General features: G+C 40.3%; 1 protein-coding gene across 1 annotated transcript in view; it reads left to right on the plus strand.

Moving 5' to 3' along the window:
• GALC (galactosylceramidase) overlaps positions 1 to 15,994 on the plus strand; it is an 82,919-nt gene that overhangs the window by 4,706 nt on the left and 62,219 nt on the right. The window contains exons 2-7 of the mRNA XM_036882102.2: positions 1,868 to 1,966; positions 2,051 to 2,392; positions 11,817 to 11,885; positions 12,127 to 12,190; positions 13,651 to 13,764; positions 15,651 to 15,790. Of these exons, the coding sequence (XP_036737997.2) occupies positions 1,868 to 1,966; positions 2,051 to 2,392; positions 11,817 to 11,885; positions 12,127 to 12,190; positions 13,651 to 13,764; positions 15,651 to 15,790 (828 nt within the window). The remainder of the gene's footprint in view (positions 1 to 1,867; positions 1,967 to 2,050; positions 2,393 to 11,816; positions 11,886 to 12,126; positions 12,191 to 13,650; positions 13,765 to 15,650; positions 15,791 to 15,994) is intronic.

Raw genomic sequence — 15,994 nt, forward strand, 5'->3', positions numbered from 1 at the left:
AAAGCCATTTCCTAAAGTGAGACTACAGATTGCTACAGACTCTATCACTGACTTTATTTAAAGGCAAGATCTCTCATAGTTCTCAGGAGACCATCTAATTTTTATCACATTTTTCATTTTAGAAAAATGAGGAATTTGCTGCAGCTGAAGTAGTTATGATACTCAGAAACACTGCTTATTTAAGAGAAAAGCTGTCCTTACTTTTTAAACTCACCTGGAATTTGAGATCTGAGATACCTTCCTTTCTTAATGTTTCATTTCTTTTAGGGACCCTGAGACCACAGAAACAAGGGCAGTTGAACACATGATCACTTATCTGATAACTGCCATTTCACTTTATCTCACATCTTGACCAAATTTGAGGGTTGTGCCCAGTAATCCAAGGATCTTTCTCAGCTTGCACTTAATTGCTTTTTTATTAGAAACCTTGTTTAATGGTTTCCTGAGCATAGATTAGAAATTTGTAGTGAGTTACTTTCTCTGGTAAGGGATTACACTGCTATATGAATCAAGAGGAATTAGTGATATATCCTGGGTGCGAAGACACTTCTGCTTAATATTCTGTTTCCTCTTCTACAGATGTTACACAAGGCACGAATACTTTTGGCATGCCTTCAAAATACAAGGTGCAATGGTACTACACGGTATCTGCTGTTATGGTTTCAACTTTCCAATTTCACGTGTATGGTAATTTCCTCAATTTTCACCTCGGTACTTCTCTTCTAGCCATGTTAATATGCATATCACAAATGTAAAAATCTTTGGGTAGGTAGGAAGCTTAGCATTCACTTGATTTTCACCTTGGCTTACACTCGGTGCTTCAACTCATGCTTAAAATATTGTGTTAGAATGGATGAATCATTAAGTTCTGGGTAGGTCAGTCTATGGAACTGGGTATTTATTGACTTGTCTCACAGAACTGTGGTAGTAGGGAAGGTAGAGAGTTCAGATATGTGCTGTACTGGGAAAAGAAAAAAATAGGAGAAAACAAGTGGTCCATATACAGGGGACTGTATAACTTACCGCCCAGGCCAGAACACTTTAAGGGCGAAAGGGGCACTATTAATAATTATGTTAGGACAATAGACATAAGCTGGGATTGTCCTTGGTAAACCAGAATAGATCTATCATACTTTAAGAAGACATAAAGAGGGAGCAGAGCCACTGTCCATTAAGAATTTAGAGCTATCAGAAGGGCCTCATGAGGGTGTTTATGGCATTTCCCAGATAAAAATTTTTCTCCTAGTCTAATTGTGGCCCTGAAAAGTAAATTTAGGTGTGTGGTAAACTGGCAAAACTGATTTCAGATTGGACCCTGCAGATCAAGGCTCATGAGTGCCAGAGCCTTTGGGTCTTCCCCTTGCCCTTTTGGTGTCTCAGGGGCTTGTGCAGACACTGACAACCCATTTTGTGGCTCTGCCTAGGGAGAGTACCGAGATCAGAAATGCTTTCTCTGCAGCCTCTGAATCTCAATTTGCTCCACATCAAGCAAGTCAGAGATCTCAGAACAATGCAGGATGTGGCCGAAACCTCAAGACAATTCACAACTTTCCTACCGATTTAGGGTTAGCTGCCTGGTAGGGGAAAGTAGTTTATGCAGCTAAAAGCTGAAGACACAGATTAGCTGCCAGAACGCAGAACCTTGTCAGTTAACATTTGCCAAGTGTGAGACGCGTTCAGCCATGATTCAGGGTACCTATTACTGTACTAGTATTTTAATTATATTCCCTCATGGCTACTTTTCTTCATCTTACATAAAAGGAAACTCAGTCTCCGAAAGCTAAATGACTCGACCAAGGTGACATCTGAGCTGGCACTTGGTGGGGGTCCGCAGGTGAGATCGGTCCGCTTTCTTGCTTTGCCGCAGACTGGCGGGAGGGGGCTGTGCAGTGAGCTGCTGGGGAAGATCTGGTTCCCTTGGCAGGCGCTGGGCATCCACCTCCCCTTCGCTAAAGTGCTCCAGCAGGCGAGGCCATCACAGAAGCAGGGAAGTGAGAAGCAGTGAAGGCCAGCCCGATCCTGACAGAGGCGCCACCAGAAAAAGGCTTAGTCTCATAACACTACGGAGGCTGCCTCGAAGACCTGTTGCCCGCATTCAAGATGGCGTCGCCGTCGTCAGCAGCCTCGTGCCCTTTTCCATCATGGCGGCGACAGGACCCGCCTCCCTGGGGACCGGAGTCATGTGACCCGCAAAACGGCTGAGAGCCTGCTCCAGGCGTCCCGGCAACGGCGAGGGAAAGCCATGCCGACGGCTGCCGCGGGTTCGACGGGCCGGGCCGCGGTGCCCCTGCTGCTGTGCGCCCTGCTGGCGTTCGGCAGCACGTACGTGCTCGACGACTCTGACGGGCTGGGCCGGGAGTTCGACGGCATCGGCGCGGTTAGCGGCGGCGGGGTGAGCGGCTGGCGCTGGGATGCGCGGACACGCCGTTGGCCCACCCCACAAGCCCCCGCGGTGTGGCCCCGTGTTTCGAGGCACTGGGGGCCAGACCCCTTGGGGCGGGCGCCTTTTGACTCGCGGAGTGGAGGCGCCTGCAGTGGGGCTGGGACCGGTGCTTGCTCCTCTAAGATGAATCTCTAGAGCACTTAGATTTACTAGGTGAGGACTCGGAGGTCCACCAGTGACAGGTCTACTTAGCGAAGAGGCCTGACCCCTTCCCCTGGCAGCGGGGCCTGCCCTGCCGTAGGCGGTGGAGAAGGCATTTCAGGAGGGTCGCTCCAGAGGAGCATCTGCCCGCGGAGGAGGATGCCGCACTGGGATGCTTAGGCTGTGCCTCTCCTGTTTTCGAAAGGCGGATCGTGGAGTCAGTAGCCCAGGGTCGCTAGGGCGCGATGGTGTTGGACTCTTCAGAGGAGACAGTGCCGACTAGGTTTTTGTTTGGAGGCTTGACATGTGCCTTCAGGGCTCTTTAGGAAGCTTAGAGGCCTGAAACTATCTGCGACTTTTTTTTTTTTTTTTTTTTTTGTGTGTGTGTGTGTGTTTAATGGCAGGCTCCACGAGTATCAATTGATGGTCTAGAATTGTTTACTGATGTGTTACCTGAAGATGGTCATGGCCCAGGGTGGGGGCGGGTTGCCCCCTGGGACGGTCCGTGCCTCATTGGTGGCTATTTTTGTGTGCAAGGAGGGGGAAATACTGGGTTAACAACCAATTAAGTGGCTCGCTGTTAGAACCAGGTGTGCTAGTTAAAAAGCAAATTCTGGCCTCCCTCAACTCCCATTCTGACTTTGCAGTTCTGGAACTGGTCGGAGAATATGCATCTTAACAAATTCACTAGTTAGTTCTCATCCTAAGTGCTTAGAGACCTTTTCCCTCATTCAAGGCTCTGGAGCAAGAGCTGAGGGTTGGTTGTTTTTGTTTTTTAATAAACTCTTCCAGAATAGTTTTGGATTTACAGAAGAGTTGCCAAGACCAATCAGTTTTCATATACCCTGCATCCAGTTCCTGCTATCAGCATCTCACATTAGTATGGTACGTTTGTCACACCAACACTGATAACAGTAATGAAAGTCCATAATTTCCTTCATATTTTCTTAGTTGTTACCAAATACTCTTTTTCAGTTCCATGATCCCATTCAGGATGTCAGTTACATTTAATTGACATGTGTCCTTCAGTCCTTTCTTGGCTGTCACAGTAGCTGTGAATTAATGTTATTTGGGTATTCCAAAGATTTACGTGAAGGAAGACATGAGGGCCCTTCCAGCTTTATGCAATATTGAATGGGCGTAGCTGCGAATTTCCTTAGCTCCCTGTTTGTGCTGCAGGTGGTCTCCAGACCTGGGAGCTTGCATCAGTGGCATAGTTATTCTTGGTTCCCAGCACAATTTACTTGATCCTGTCCTGTGCTTTCTGTAGCCTTTGTCTTGTCTTTGCTTTATTCCCTTCTGATTGTAACCTTTGGGTCTATTAGGTTTAGGTGACAGAGCTTTGGGTGAGAGGGATTTTGTTTTTTTGCACCCAGATCACAGGTAGAGGTAATTTTATTTGAAAATGTTAAGGCTAAACTCTTGAATGGATTGTTTGTTGAGCAGAGTTAGAAGGAGTTTGTATCCACAGATACAATCAGGAGCCTGCTGGAATGCTTGCTTGCTGAGTGGGTGTTTTGTGCTTTTTTTGTGCCTGCGTCAGCCTGTGACTCCCATCACCAGTGCTGTGGCTGGACCTGACCTGGTTCTTATTATGATTGTAAGATGCCCTCAGCAGTAACCATAAGGGGACTGGGACAGAGGTTTATTACAAGTTTTAGAAAGCATGCAGCACACCTGACAGGTTTGGGGCTACACACGGAACACCTGGTGCCACACAGGTGTTGGGTGGAGAAAGAAAAGGTGCGTGCCTGGGTCCTACTTTTCTTGTGGCCAAAGCTGAGGGCAGAGAATTTTGTGGGTGCACTCTTACTGGAGAGCTTAAAACTTAAGAGTGGGAATTTAAAATCAGGAAGAAAAAAAAGGAATAAAAAAAGAAATAAGTGGCCCAAATGGTTAGATATTGAAATTAACCAACATCTCTAAAATAAAGGTGCCTCAGCATCCTTTGTCCCCAGGCTCTTCATTTGTTTATTTGAGATAGCCATCTTTGAAGTAGAGATCTATTTGAAGTGGATATCTCTTTAAAGTAGATGCCTGAAATAGTCAAAGCTCAAGTCAAGCTCTTGCATTACAAAAAGGAAATAACTAGCGTGGCTCACACTTTAATCCACCCTTGATACCAAGGTGGTAGAGTCAAAGGTGAAGACAATAACTGCCTGGGTAGCGGATGGGTTGAAATGGGTAGGGCATGTTGTAACCCAGCAAGTACACATCTAAATAGAATTACAGTAGCACTTCTGTAGTAATTATATAGGCAATAGCCTGAAATCTAGTTCATAGCCATTGTCCCAAGCTTGGAGGGTTTTGTCATCTGATCTTGGTGCCCTAGGAATCTGTTCAAAGATTTGGGTAATATTGTGAAATATTTTATGTCTTGGGCCATCTGGTTTAAGTAGGTTTGAACCTGTCCTGAGTTGGTGAATTGCTCTATATCTGATCAAACCAATCAATCTCTTAGTTCTGAGAATAGGTCAGTTCAGTTAATGGGTTGTGTCTCATTTCAGGAGGTGTTATGCAGGTGGGCTCCTGAAGTTAGGCCTGCATGGTGCAAGAATTTGCATCAGGTTATTGAATAAGAGGCATTTCTATGGAAACAAAAGAAAGAATGGTTGGTGTTTGGAGCAGGTAAAAAAATCCAGTCTGAGTCCTGAGCATGGCCAGTTTAAAAAATTTCTAGATAAAGGGCTCAGAGCATCTTTAGATGGAGTGGGGACAGACAGTGGTGACCTGATAGGTTTCCTTGTTTGAAGCTTGAATGTCTCTGGTCATATTTCTGTGTGGCCCACATAACAGTAGGCATGGGGTGTATTCTCTGAAGTTTGTATCAAGTTGTTCCTCTTTAGCTTACATGGTTTCAGGAAAAGGGCATTTTTAGTTCTCAGTGATTTCAAGTTAGAAGGGTGGGAGGAAAAATGGAAACATTGATATTTGGAGAGTTGTAGCCAGATACTGGTGGAAATGGGGAGAATTCAGTATCCAGTTCAGTTTTCAGGTAGAAAACAAACCTCAAGGACAATTAACAGGACTGGAATCTGTTATCCATAAGGGTATACTGTAGTTTTACATTGAAACATAATTTTTCTTTGTATAGTCAGCCCCATTTCTGTTAGTAAGACTGATTTATTTTCAGACTAACTAAAGTTTCATTAAACTTGGCCTGATTATTTACATGAGGGCGTAAGAATAGTGATTGACCGTGTAGTCTCTCTTAAATGCACTCTGCTGGACTTTTTTACAAGGAATCTCAGATTGGACTCTTAAAAGTCTCTAGAGGCTAGGAAGCCAATCCAAGAACTTGCCATCAGACTGCAACACTTGCAGATTTGGGTGAATTCTTTTCTTCTTGAGGTCCCCCAAATATCCTGACATTCCTGGACCTGTCAGGAGGTGACCTTTCTTACTCATCTGGTAAGGTTGACAGGAGCCCTGTAAACAAGGTATCAGGCCAGTTTTTCGAAGGGACTTTATTGGCTCCACAAAGTAAACCTTAGTTCCTTAATGCTGTCTGGTCATCTCTAAGTGTATGTGCATGTCTCTCAAATATGACATTATTGTCAAAGCCTTGGTAATACAACCAATGTTTTCAGTTGTGTCCTGTTATAAGTGTTGGGGGTGGGGTGGGATTTGAGTTTATTTTCCTCAGTTCTTGTCCCTGCTGCAACAAAGAATTGAAGGGCAGAAACACAGTAGTGAAGCAGAGTAAAAGTTTTATATGAATTCACTCCAGGAGAGGAGTGAGCCAGAGTCAAGAAAAGGCAGGTTTACTTTAATAAAGCAGAGAGGAAGGAAAAATGGAGGGAGGAAAGGGAGGCTCATTGAACTGCTACTCGGCCTAAGGGCATAATCCCTCGCCAACTCCTGAAGCCAGTGTTGCCTGGCATCCAGTGTCCACTTGGATCTGCATGGCGTGGGAATTAAATCCCTACCACCCCAGGATTTGGGGGAACCGCAGAGCACTGGGTGGAGTGAAATTATGTATGAGCACTTCCCAGAGGTGAAGAAAGGAGACATTCAGGCAGGCTGCTAAGGAGCATGGTTGTACAGCTGCAGTTCCATCTGGGTCACCCAGGCAATGGGAACTTGCAAGCCCAAATCAGAGCTCTCAGGAGCCCCTCCCTGCTTATCTGAAGTAGGACAGAGAGAGTGACACGCTCAAAGCAAGGCAAGTGTGGGCAACCTCAGAGAGAAGGAGGTGCATGGTGTGGGGTTTTAGAGGGCTTTTCTGGGTAAGGGTCAGCATAAGGCATGATGTATTAAGGCAATTCAGAATTCCTTTGGAGTTTTGTCTTAAGAATAGGGTTATTTAGGTGACTCTGTTGGTTTGGGAGTTCAGCATTCTTTGTCCACATAGGTTTATTTATACTTCCGAGGTCTATTTCCTGCCCTGGTTGCAAAGTTACTTGATTAAGGGCTAGAGAAAGAGCTAAAAACAGCACATAGGTTAAGTTAAAGAATAAGCTAGGCTTTTTAGCAGGCTAAAGTATATCTTACAATGGCATGATCTAATTGATACAATGAAGACATGGGCTGCACTTGGATGGTTTTTTTTATCTGGGCAATATCCCAACATTTCCAAGTTATTCTTGGCCTTTGGAGCTTCAACTGATTTAACTTATTAAGTCAGTGAGTCTTTTCTGACTCTCTAGTTTTATCTGGTTAACTCTGAGTCCCTTTTAGTGGGCTTTACATAGCATGGCTGGGAATTTCTGGAACACTTACATTAATGACATATATCCATACAAATACAAGCTAAAGAAGGTTTAGCATTAATTATTTGACAATGCCTCCCATGCAGTTTAACATATCAAGTATACCTAATTTGTTTAACATCTTTTTGTAGGTAGGAATTTCTGAACACATTTTTTTATTCATTCCAGGGATTCTCTGGAAAATCCTGAAGTTAGTTCAATGTCAGAAAGACTTAATTTAGAATTTGATTTTGGGAAGTTTGTCAAAAACATCAAAAGTTTTTAAAACACTTGATTATATGGAAGCATAGGTCACAGTGAGATAATACTTATTTATCCATTTAGCCAAAATTATAATTAAAGACTTCACAGGCATGTACACAGGAAGACACAGATGTACAGAAAGTTACATAGTTGAACAAAAAAAACCTTGGAGCTTTATTAATAGAGAAGATTTAGTTTTCTTAACTAATCAAAGATGCGATAAAGACAACATGAAACACAGGAAATTATTTTGAAAAAACACAGAATCTTTGTTTCTTAGCAGATTACTCAAGAAGTTAAAAAAAGAAATCTTTCACAATCTTACCAAGAGCAGACCAATAGTCCAAGAAAACTGTATCCTTTTAGCAGATAAAAGAAAGTTAAGTTTTAGTTTTACACAAGTACACTATTTGTTATATTAAAGCTTATTTAAAAAATCTTCATAATAAATTTATTTCATTTTTAGCCAGCTTGACTATACAAGGTAAAATTTTCTTTCTCTTCCTTTCCTCCCCAACTTTCTATATCCATTTAGTCTGCCTACTTTAGGACAAAATTACTTTCACTTCCCTTAACAAAAATGCATTTCCATACCTTATACTTTTTTCTTAGCCAAAATACAGACTATTTTCCTTGCATAGATATGCTCCTTTTGTTACTTCTAGTATTACATATATTAATTAGAATTCTTAACTCTTAGAAACCTTAATTTCTAGTGAAAACTAGGAAGCAAGCAATTGTGGACTGTTACACCAGCATTCTGAATATTGGCAAATTTATGAATACATTTCATAATTTCTAGAAGCATATGCCTCTTTCTTTATATAGTACAGTTTTTCAGTGTAGCACAGGATGTTTACTAGCAGATCCAAATATCTTTAGTTTCTCTGTAATAAACCAAAATTAGATAAACCTATCTATGTTCAGTAATTAATGTTTCAGTATTTTATATTAGTTGGCAATGATCTATATAGCCAATGAATTTTCATCATTTAACTTAGCAAAACTCTAAAGTTTCAAATTACTAAAAAGATTTGGGGGACTATTTTTAGGTAGACATACCATAAAACAAAATTATTGCTGAAAAGTGGATGCCTTGACAATTAAAGCTTGCATTATGAGAGGAAAAAGCCAACTGTCAGAGTTTATATGACAGGGCATTACTTGGTCTGTCACCTGATCACAGATAAGACCTTCTACTGTGGAAACTGTTCCCCCCTACCAAACTTCCTTGACCCAACGGATTCTTGTTGATTTTTATACTTTTATTTCCTAATGTTGCAACCTCACTCGTAGGTGTTGGGACACATTTCAAGGTAACCTGTGGACTAATGGACTAATATATTTGTTCTTTAATACTACTGTTCTCTTTATTTCTGTGGTTTAAACCTGGAATAGCCAGTGTTTCATAAAATGAGGGCCCATTTATCTTACTATCTTTACTGGTGATAATAAATCCAATGTTTAAATCTGCTGAAAAGTGGAAGTCTTTGGTTATTTTTTTTATTAACTCATTTAAAATTATTAAAGTGAAAATTTTCATGACTCATATCTATCCTGATATTGTCCCTGTGTAGAGTGCATTACTCATCTTGAAGCAGAATAAATACTGAATGAAAATGGCTACATTATTTGTGTAACCCCTTTAAATAACTTATTTATGGAGTCCCTGGTGTCTAGCTCAGTTTGTGACAGTGTTTGGGTGTTTACATTTAATCTTCACATCTGATCGGGAAGGCGGTATGGTGCAGTAGTTGATAATGTGGACTTCAGAGCAGATTGCCAGGGGTCTGTGCTGGGTCCTGCCACTTAGTGTATGGACATTTCCATCAGGAGGGCCCTCTAGTGGCTGACCTCTGGGCCGTGTCCAGGTTGAGCCCCCACCACAGGCAGGAACCCACAGGATTTGCCCTGAAGTCTTTGCCAAGAAAACACACCTTTTCCTCTTTAACCACATGTACATTAGCCAACAGTCTGATTTAACCTTCTACTTAATTTAATCCCTCTTTATCTCAGATACTTGCCTGGTAGGGGCTAAATTAAAATTTAGTATTTAAAGGCTATGAAGTACTTAGGATAGCATCTGGACAATGTCTAATTTTGGTAGTATTATCCTGTTTCATAGATTAAGGAAGAGAAAGTTATCCCAAGGACGTTAAATGAAATTTTTTTTGCCCATTTGGGTATACAGTGCTTGCTTGGATATTGAGAACTTACCTGTGCCAGATACTGTGCTCAGTCTTCTCCCTGGGCTGGTTGTAAACCGCTCCAGGACTTATTCAGGGAGTGTAATTGGTAATTTGGTAATTTGTTACGTATGGGCTACTGTGCTAAGTCCTTCACTTACCTCTTATTTTAGCTTTAGAACAGCTGGATGAGTAAGATACCCACTTTACAATAATTTGCCATTGGTCACATAGCTTGTAAATGGTGGAACCTGGATGCCAGCTCTATCTGGCTCAAACCGTCTTGTATTGGGTCACCTGTACCAATGCAACAAATGATAACACAGAAGGTAGTAAATGAATATTTACTGAATAAGAGAATAAATGGGATATGAACTTGAATAAGACACAGTACCTGTCCTTAAGGAACTTGGGGTGAGACAGAAAAGTAAAGCAGTGATGATGAGGGGGCAGTGTTAGAAGAGTTGTGGTGAACTTGTGCATTGGTGCACGGGAGACACAGGAAGGGCACCTACATTAAGCAGAAGGTTTCCTTCCTTGAAGAGATGGAGCTTGAGCTGAAAGCTGAAGGATGAGTGGGAAGTAGCCAGATGAAGGTATGGATGCATTCCATACTGAAGAAAGAGGAAAAGCCATTTAGGTAGAAGGTGTGATAATGATAAACAGTAAAGTGTTAGATCCAAATAATTAAGGGATTTGGAAATAAAACAGCAATTTGAACTTCATCCTGAAAGTTCTTTGGGGAGGGAAGGTCTAGGCAGGCTTAAGCAGAGTGCCTTTGTGGTTAGATCTGTGTTTTGGGAAGACTAATCTGGCAGGTAGTGTGCAGGGTAGAATACAGGAGGCAGGCAGGAGACTCTGAGACCATTTAGGCTGTTCTGATAATTGAGGAAGGCCTAGATGAAGTCGGTGGGGGTGAAGTGGGGGGATGGATTTGAGACAGATTAAGGAGGTCTTGGTGTCTGGAGATAGATGGGAAGTTTGGTGGAAGGGTGACCCTAAGTTTATGGGTTAGGCAGATGTTCTTTACTAAGACAGCAAATGCAGGAGAAGGAACATATTTAGGGAACAGTGTTGTTTGGTTGGGGTTGTGTTGAGCTTGAAGTGAATAGAGAGTAGTTCCATTGGCCTGTGTCACAGTGGCTGGGGTTGGGGAGGTTCTCGGTTGTGAGGTGGATATTGGGACTGCCAGAATGTCAGTGGTAGTGTATATGACAGTATAAAGCAGGACGTTGAACTCCATACAAGTCAAGTATCTTGCCCTTGTCGTACACCTGGCAGGGTGTCAATGGCTTAAACCTGGGGCTTGTCAGGCTTCCAGGCCTGGGGACATGCCACTATTTCATGTTAATTCATCTCCTTTATTCCTCTTATATTGCTCCCCAAAGGATACATTATTGGTTGGTTACTGGTTTTGCGATTTCTTCAAGCATTCATCAGCTATTGGTTAGGTGTGACCAAATGTTGGTCCCTGCAGACTCCATCTCTGGGTTTCCATTTATTCTGATGCCACCTTTCTGAGGTTTCCCTAGTACAGCTTGGCCTGAGGATCATTGTGTGGTCATCCTTTAAATCCATTAAACTTTAGTAAGGATGAGGAGAGTAGTAAGGATGAGAAGAATTGCTGCTTATAATTTTCCTGCAAGATGTTGAGGGGGAAAATTACCTGAGGTTCATCTTCCCATCTCGGTCCCAGATACGGTCGTTGACGGATGATCTTAAGATAGTGAATGTAAGTTTCATTTCTTTTAATAATCTCTCTCTGAGTCAAGGTCCTCAAGATAAATCATAATCATGAGATCCATCAACAGACTTAGCAAGCTCACCTCCCAGACAACCCTCACTTCAGTAGAGGAGAAACTTGCTTGTTGTTTGGAACCTGTGTTTTAACTATCAGACAAAAGCAGGCTAATTTGCCCACTGATGGGCAAAACATAGGTGGGCAGACAATCTGGGAAGTGACTTTGCATAGCTCAATTTTGCCCAAGAGCTGGCTAACTGTGGGCACACAAGGGGTCGTGCATAATCACTATGAAAAAGTGTTCATGACTGGATTTGTTTTATTCATACTTCTGAAAACTTTTCTTCTAGGCAACCTCCCGACTTTTAGTAAATTACCCAGAGCCCTATCGTTCTCAAGTATTGGATTATCTTTTTAAGGTAATGAAAAAATAATTATTTAGTAGTACCTGTGATATTTTAGAAATTGTGGTGAATTTTGCTGATAGAATTTATCAGCTTCACAATTCTAGTTTTTTAAGAAAGGGCAAATTACTTTTGGAGTAATCTGCTATTTGAGTTTTGCCTTGGTTTTCTCATCTGTAAAACCAATGCAACAATTAGTAATTTATCTTGAAGTGTTTTGTCCTTCACAGCATTAATATGTTTCTTCTTTCTCCAGCCAAACTTTGGGGCTTCTTTGCATATTCTGAAAGTCGAAATAGGTGGTGATGGGCAGACAACAGGTAGGAGTATTTGGGAAAAGGGATTTTTTTCCCCCAATATTTTAATCTCTACCTAAATTTATGGACTGTGATTTCAGAACCTCAGTGATACCAATATTTTTTATGTTGATGTTGGTTATTGCTTAGTAGATTGTTCCTTTTTTATGCCCATTTAAAAAATATATCCAAATATCCATTTTTTCCATAAAAAAGAGCAGGCCTTCAGATTGCTTATTTAGTTGAAATAATCAATAGTAAACAAATGCATGGTTTTAAAAAAACTATAATAACTTAGACAAAGCATAGGGACAGTTTGAAATTTAGTTAGAAGTTAAAAAAAGAAAGCTTTTAATGTGTAAAGCACTCCAGATATTATTAACTTTAAACAAAATATGTGGGAGAATAAGTAATCAGTATTTCAGAAATAGAGCTTTTTTTCTCTTAAAAGCAAAATTATTTTTAACCACTAAATTTTCAGTCTTCACTGTGAACCATTTTGACTGGCTTTGTGTAGTACATGTAGTCAATTAAAAGTTCTGAATGATTATATATAGCTCATTATTTATGTCAGATTCTAGTATAGTGACCTTTAGAGTATTGTCTGTGTATCCATGTCTTGAAAGTGACTTGGAAATAATATTTGTTAAATAGATATATCTGTGTAGTGCCATTAGTATTTATGTTGAAAGTAAAAAATGCAAATCAAAAACAAAACTCTGTAACAAAAACTTTCCCCCAAGCTCTTGCTAGAGGACATGTATTTTATTGTCAAACCCTTTTATTTGAATTGTTAATGACTGGCATCTTTATTTGTGGAAGCTAAGATAGAGGCAGACTTACAGAAGCAGATAGTTCTTGTAATTCTGGTGTTCACCTTTAAGAAGAGAAGGGCACGCTCCCCTTTCCGTCTTAACAAGGGCAGATACTTGTGAAACGTGGTAGCACATAAGGACTGATGTCAGTTACCTCCCTTGACACACTGTAAAGGTTAATATGGAATTTTCTTATAGTGGGGATGTGAACTCATTCCCTTTTCTTCAAAACTCTGTTGTCTTGATATAACAGACATATTGTGTAGCTCAAGACTTGGGGTGTCAGAATTTGGGGCTATGGTGCCCCAGGATTCACATCTAGGACCAAGAAGCTGGAAATGGAGGGGAATCTAAGTTGGATGCAGAGATTTGAAATCCCCAGAGACCAGAAGCCCAGAAAAATATAATCCTAGGAATTTTCAATTACATGAGTTGATAATACTTCTCAGCAGTGCTTATAATAGAAAGTTGTGGTTTTATTATTTAAGATTTCTGCAATGCTTAGAGTAATGAAAAAAGATGAATATGCTTTGATCATCTGTCCTCAAATTATATAAGATTATTCTTCTTTGCCCTACTTCAGGACTGGAACTGGAACACTACTCTGAAGTGTGTATATGTACTGCGAGCACCATTAATACATAGTGTGTCTTTTGCTCTCCCATTCAGATGGCACCGAGCCCTCCCACATGCACTATACATTGGATGAGAATTATTTCCGCGGATATGAATGGTGGTTAATGAAGGAAGCTAAGAAGCGGAACCCTAATATTACACTCATGGGTAAGAAATGTAGTTTGCCATGCTTTTGCCATCTATTTTCCTTCAACTTGTAAATTCAGAATCTGTACGTGGTGCTTCTTTTAATACTTAAATACCAATAATGTTAATTTACCCATATGCTCCCAACAGCAAAGCCTGTGCCAGGCAGGGTCCTTTCTTTGCCCTTCTATATTATGTCCGACCTTATAATTACTGTTCCCGTTTTACAGAAGCAGTGGAGGTTTAGAGAAGTTATGTCACTGACTTAAGGCCAGATAATTAGTTAATGGCAAAGTGAGATACAGAACCTAATTCCATTCTGGCTTTGTGTGTGTGTGTGTGATGCTAAATTGTTTTTCTCAAGAAAATTTCTCATCAAAATTTGTCAAACGGCAATGTGGTTTATAAAATTGTATATTGTTTGCAGTAGTATATCCCAGCTATTTGAAAAATTATATATACATGCAGTCATAGACCCCATTTCTAGAAGAGGCATATACAAAAACAGTCTTTTTCTTTACTTTGAACTTTAATGATACAGTGTCACTGTTCTAGGTACTGGGGATACCAGACAGTTCAACCCCCAATTTCCACCCTTGTGAAGCTCAAGTTCTAGTAGTAGGATTATTGGATGACTGCTCAAATGAGACCATATTCATTTCACAGTTATCCTGTAACAGTGTGCAGACCTGTGAAATACTTCAAACATACATAGTGGTGGCATACTTTTATGGAAATGAGTAAGTTAAGTGAGATTAATAAGATCCGTATAGATTTGATTTCAAGTTATTAAAAAAATTTTTGACAATCAAATTAAAGGACAAGCATGTTTTTGTAACTTTAAAAAAATGAGTCAGTGTGTTCTTTCTAAATGGACTTCCGTAAGAGATTTCAGAAATGTTTTGAGCAGTAAAAAGCATCATTGACTTCAGCACATATACTTGCCCATTGGACTGCTTCCAAGGTCAGTTCTCATTTGAATGCAGAAAATCTAGCACGCTGAGCCGTGTCCTAACAAGGACTTACACATGGTGAGCCTTCAGAATGTATTTGGCATTTCATTGTTTTACATTTTCCATTATTTCAATGTCACATTTCTTATGCAGATACACTTAAGCATTCTTCATGAGTTTAGAAAAACAAGCATTTTGTCATTTTGATTTTGATTTTTTTTTCAGTGGTGAACTAGATTTGGTAATATATATTAACAGTTAAGTTCCTTAACTGTTGAGCTTCTATTAGTGTATTAGTAACAGAATTAGATTTTGAATTGAAATTAGTGCTTCTCTATGCCTTTTTTTTTTACTTAAAATAATACTTAGGGTATTTGGAGAATGTGGATTATTTGATCTGTATCATATAATAAAGGTCTGTTTCCCTGTTGAGTCATTGGCATTTATACCAATATAAGGACACACTAGTTTAGCAGAATTTGACACCTAATGAGTACTTTCAGTAGCCTTACATTGTAAGATGATGAATCAGTGAATGAGGAATTTGTGTTATACTTATTTCATAGGAATAGTTAAGCCAAAAGCTTTCAGAACTCTTTGTTTTGATCTCAGGGAAAAGAAACTGAATACGATGGGTGTATGAAGTTGTACACTACATTTCTTGCTAGTATCCTTGAGAGAGGAGTTTATTTTTGTTTTTGGTTTGTTTTTATTTATTTTCCTTGAAAGAGCATTTGGAATTATGGGACCTGACTTTTAAGATCAATAAGGAATTATTGTGTTCATACGCTGGAAGGGATTTTGAGAGTTTGTGCATGGTATGTATATAATCCCCCCTTTAGTTGATCCATATTGGCTTTCTGCTTAGCCTGTGTCCTCTGGTTTATTTTGCTTTGTCTTTAACTGGGCCAGCACTTTTATACTCACTCTGCCTTTGGCTCTTCCTGTCTGTAGCGCTGCCGTGGTCGTTCCCTGGATGGCTGGGAAAAGGTTTCAACTGGCCTTACGTCAATGTTCAGCTGACTGCCTACTATGTCATGACCTGGATTATGGGCGCCAAGCATTATCATGATTTGGACATTGATTATATTGGGGTTAGTAATAGTTTTAAAATATGGTTAACTTTTGGACATTCATTTGTAACTTTTTCAAGTAATTTTATTCTGTGGCTCATTGACTAACCATAATACCGTGAGAATTTCTATTGATGTCTGATAACAAATTAACTGCATTTGATCTTTTATTCTTCCCCTTTGTCCATCTAAATTCTTCCCCCTTTGAAAACTGTGTAAGTATAT

Source organism: Manis pentadactyla, chromosome 11, assembly GCF_030020395.1.
Source record: "Manis pentadactyla isolate mManPen7 chromosome 11, mManPen7.hap1, whole genome shotgun sequence".
NCBI lineage: Eukaryota > Metazoa > Chordata > Mammalia > Pholidota > Manidae > Manis > Manis pentadactyla.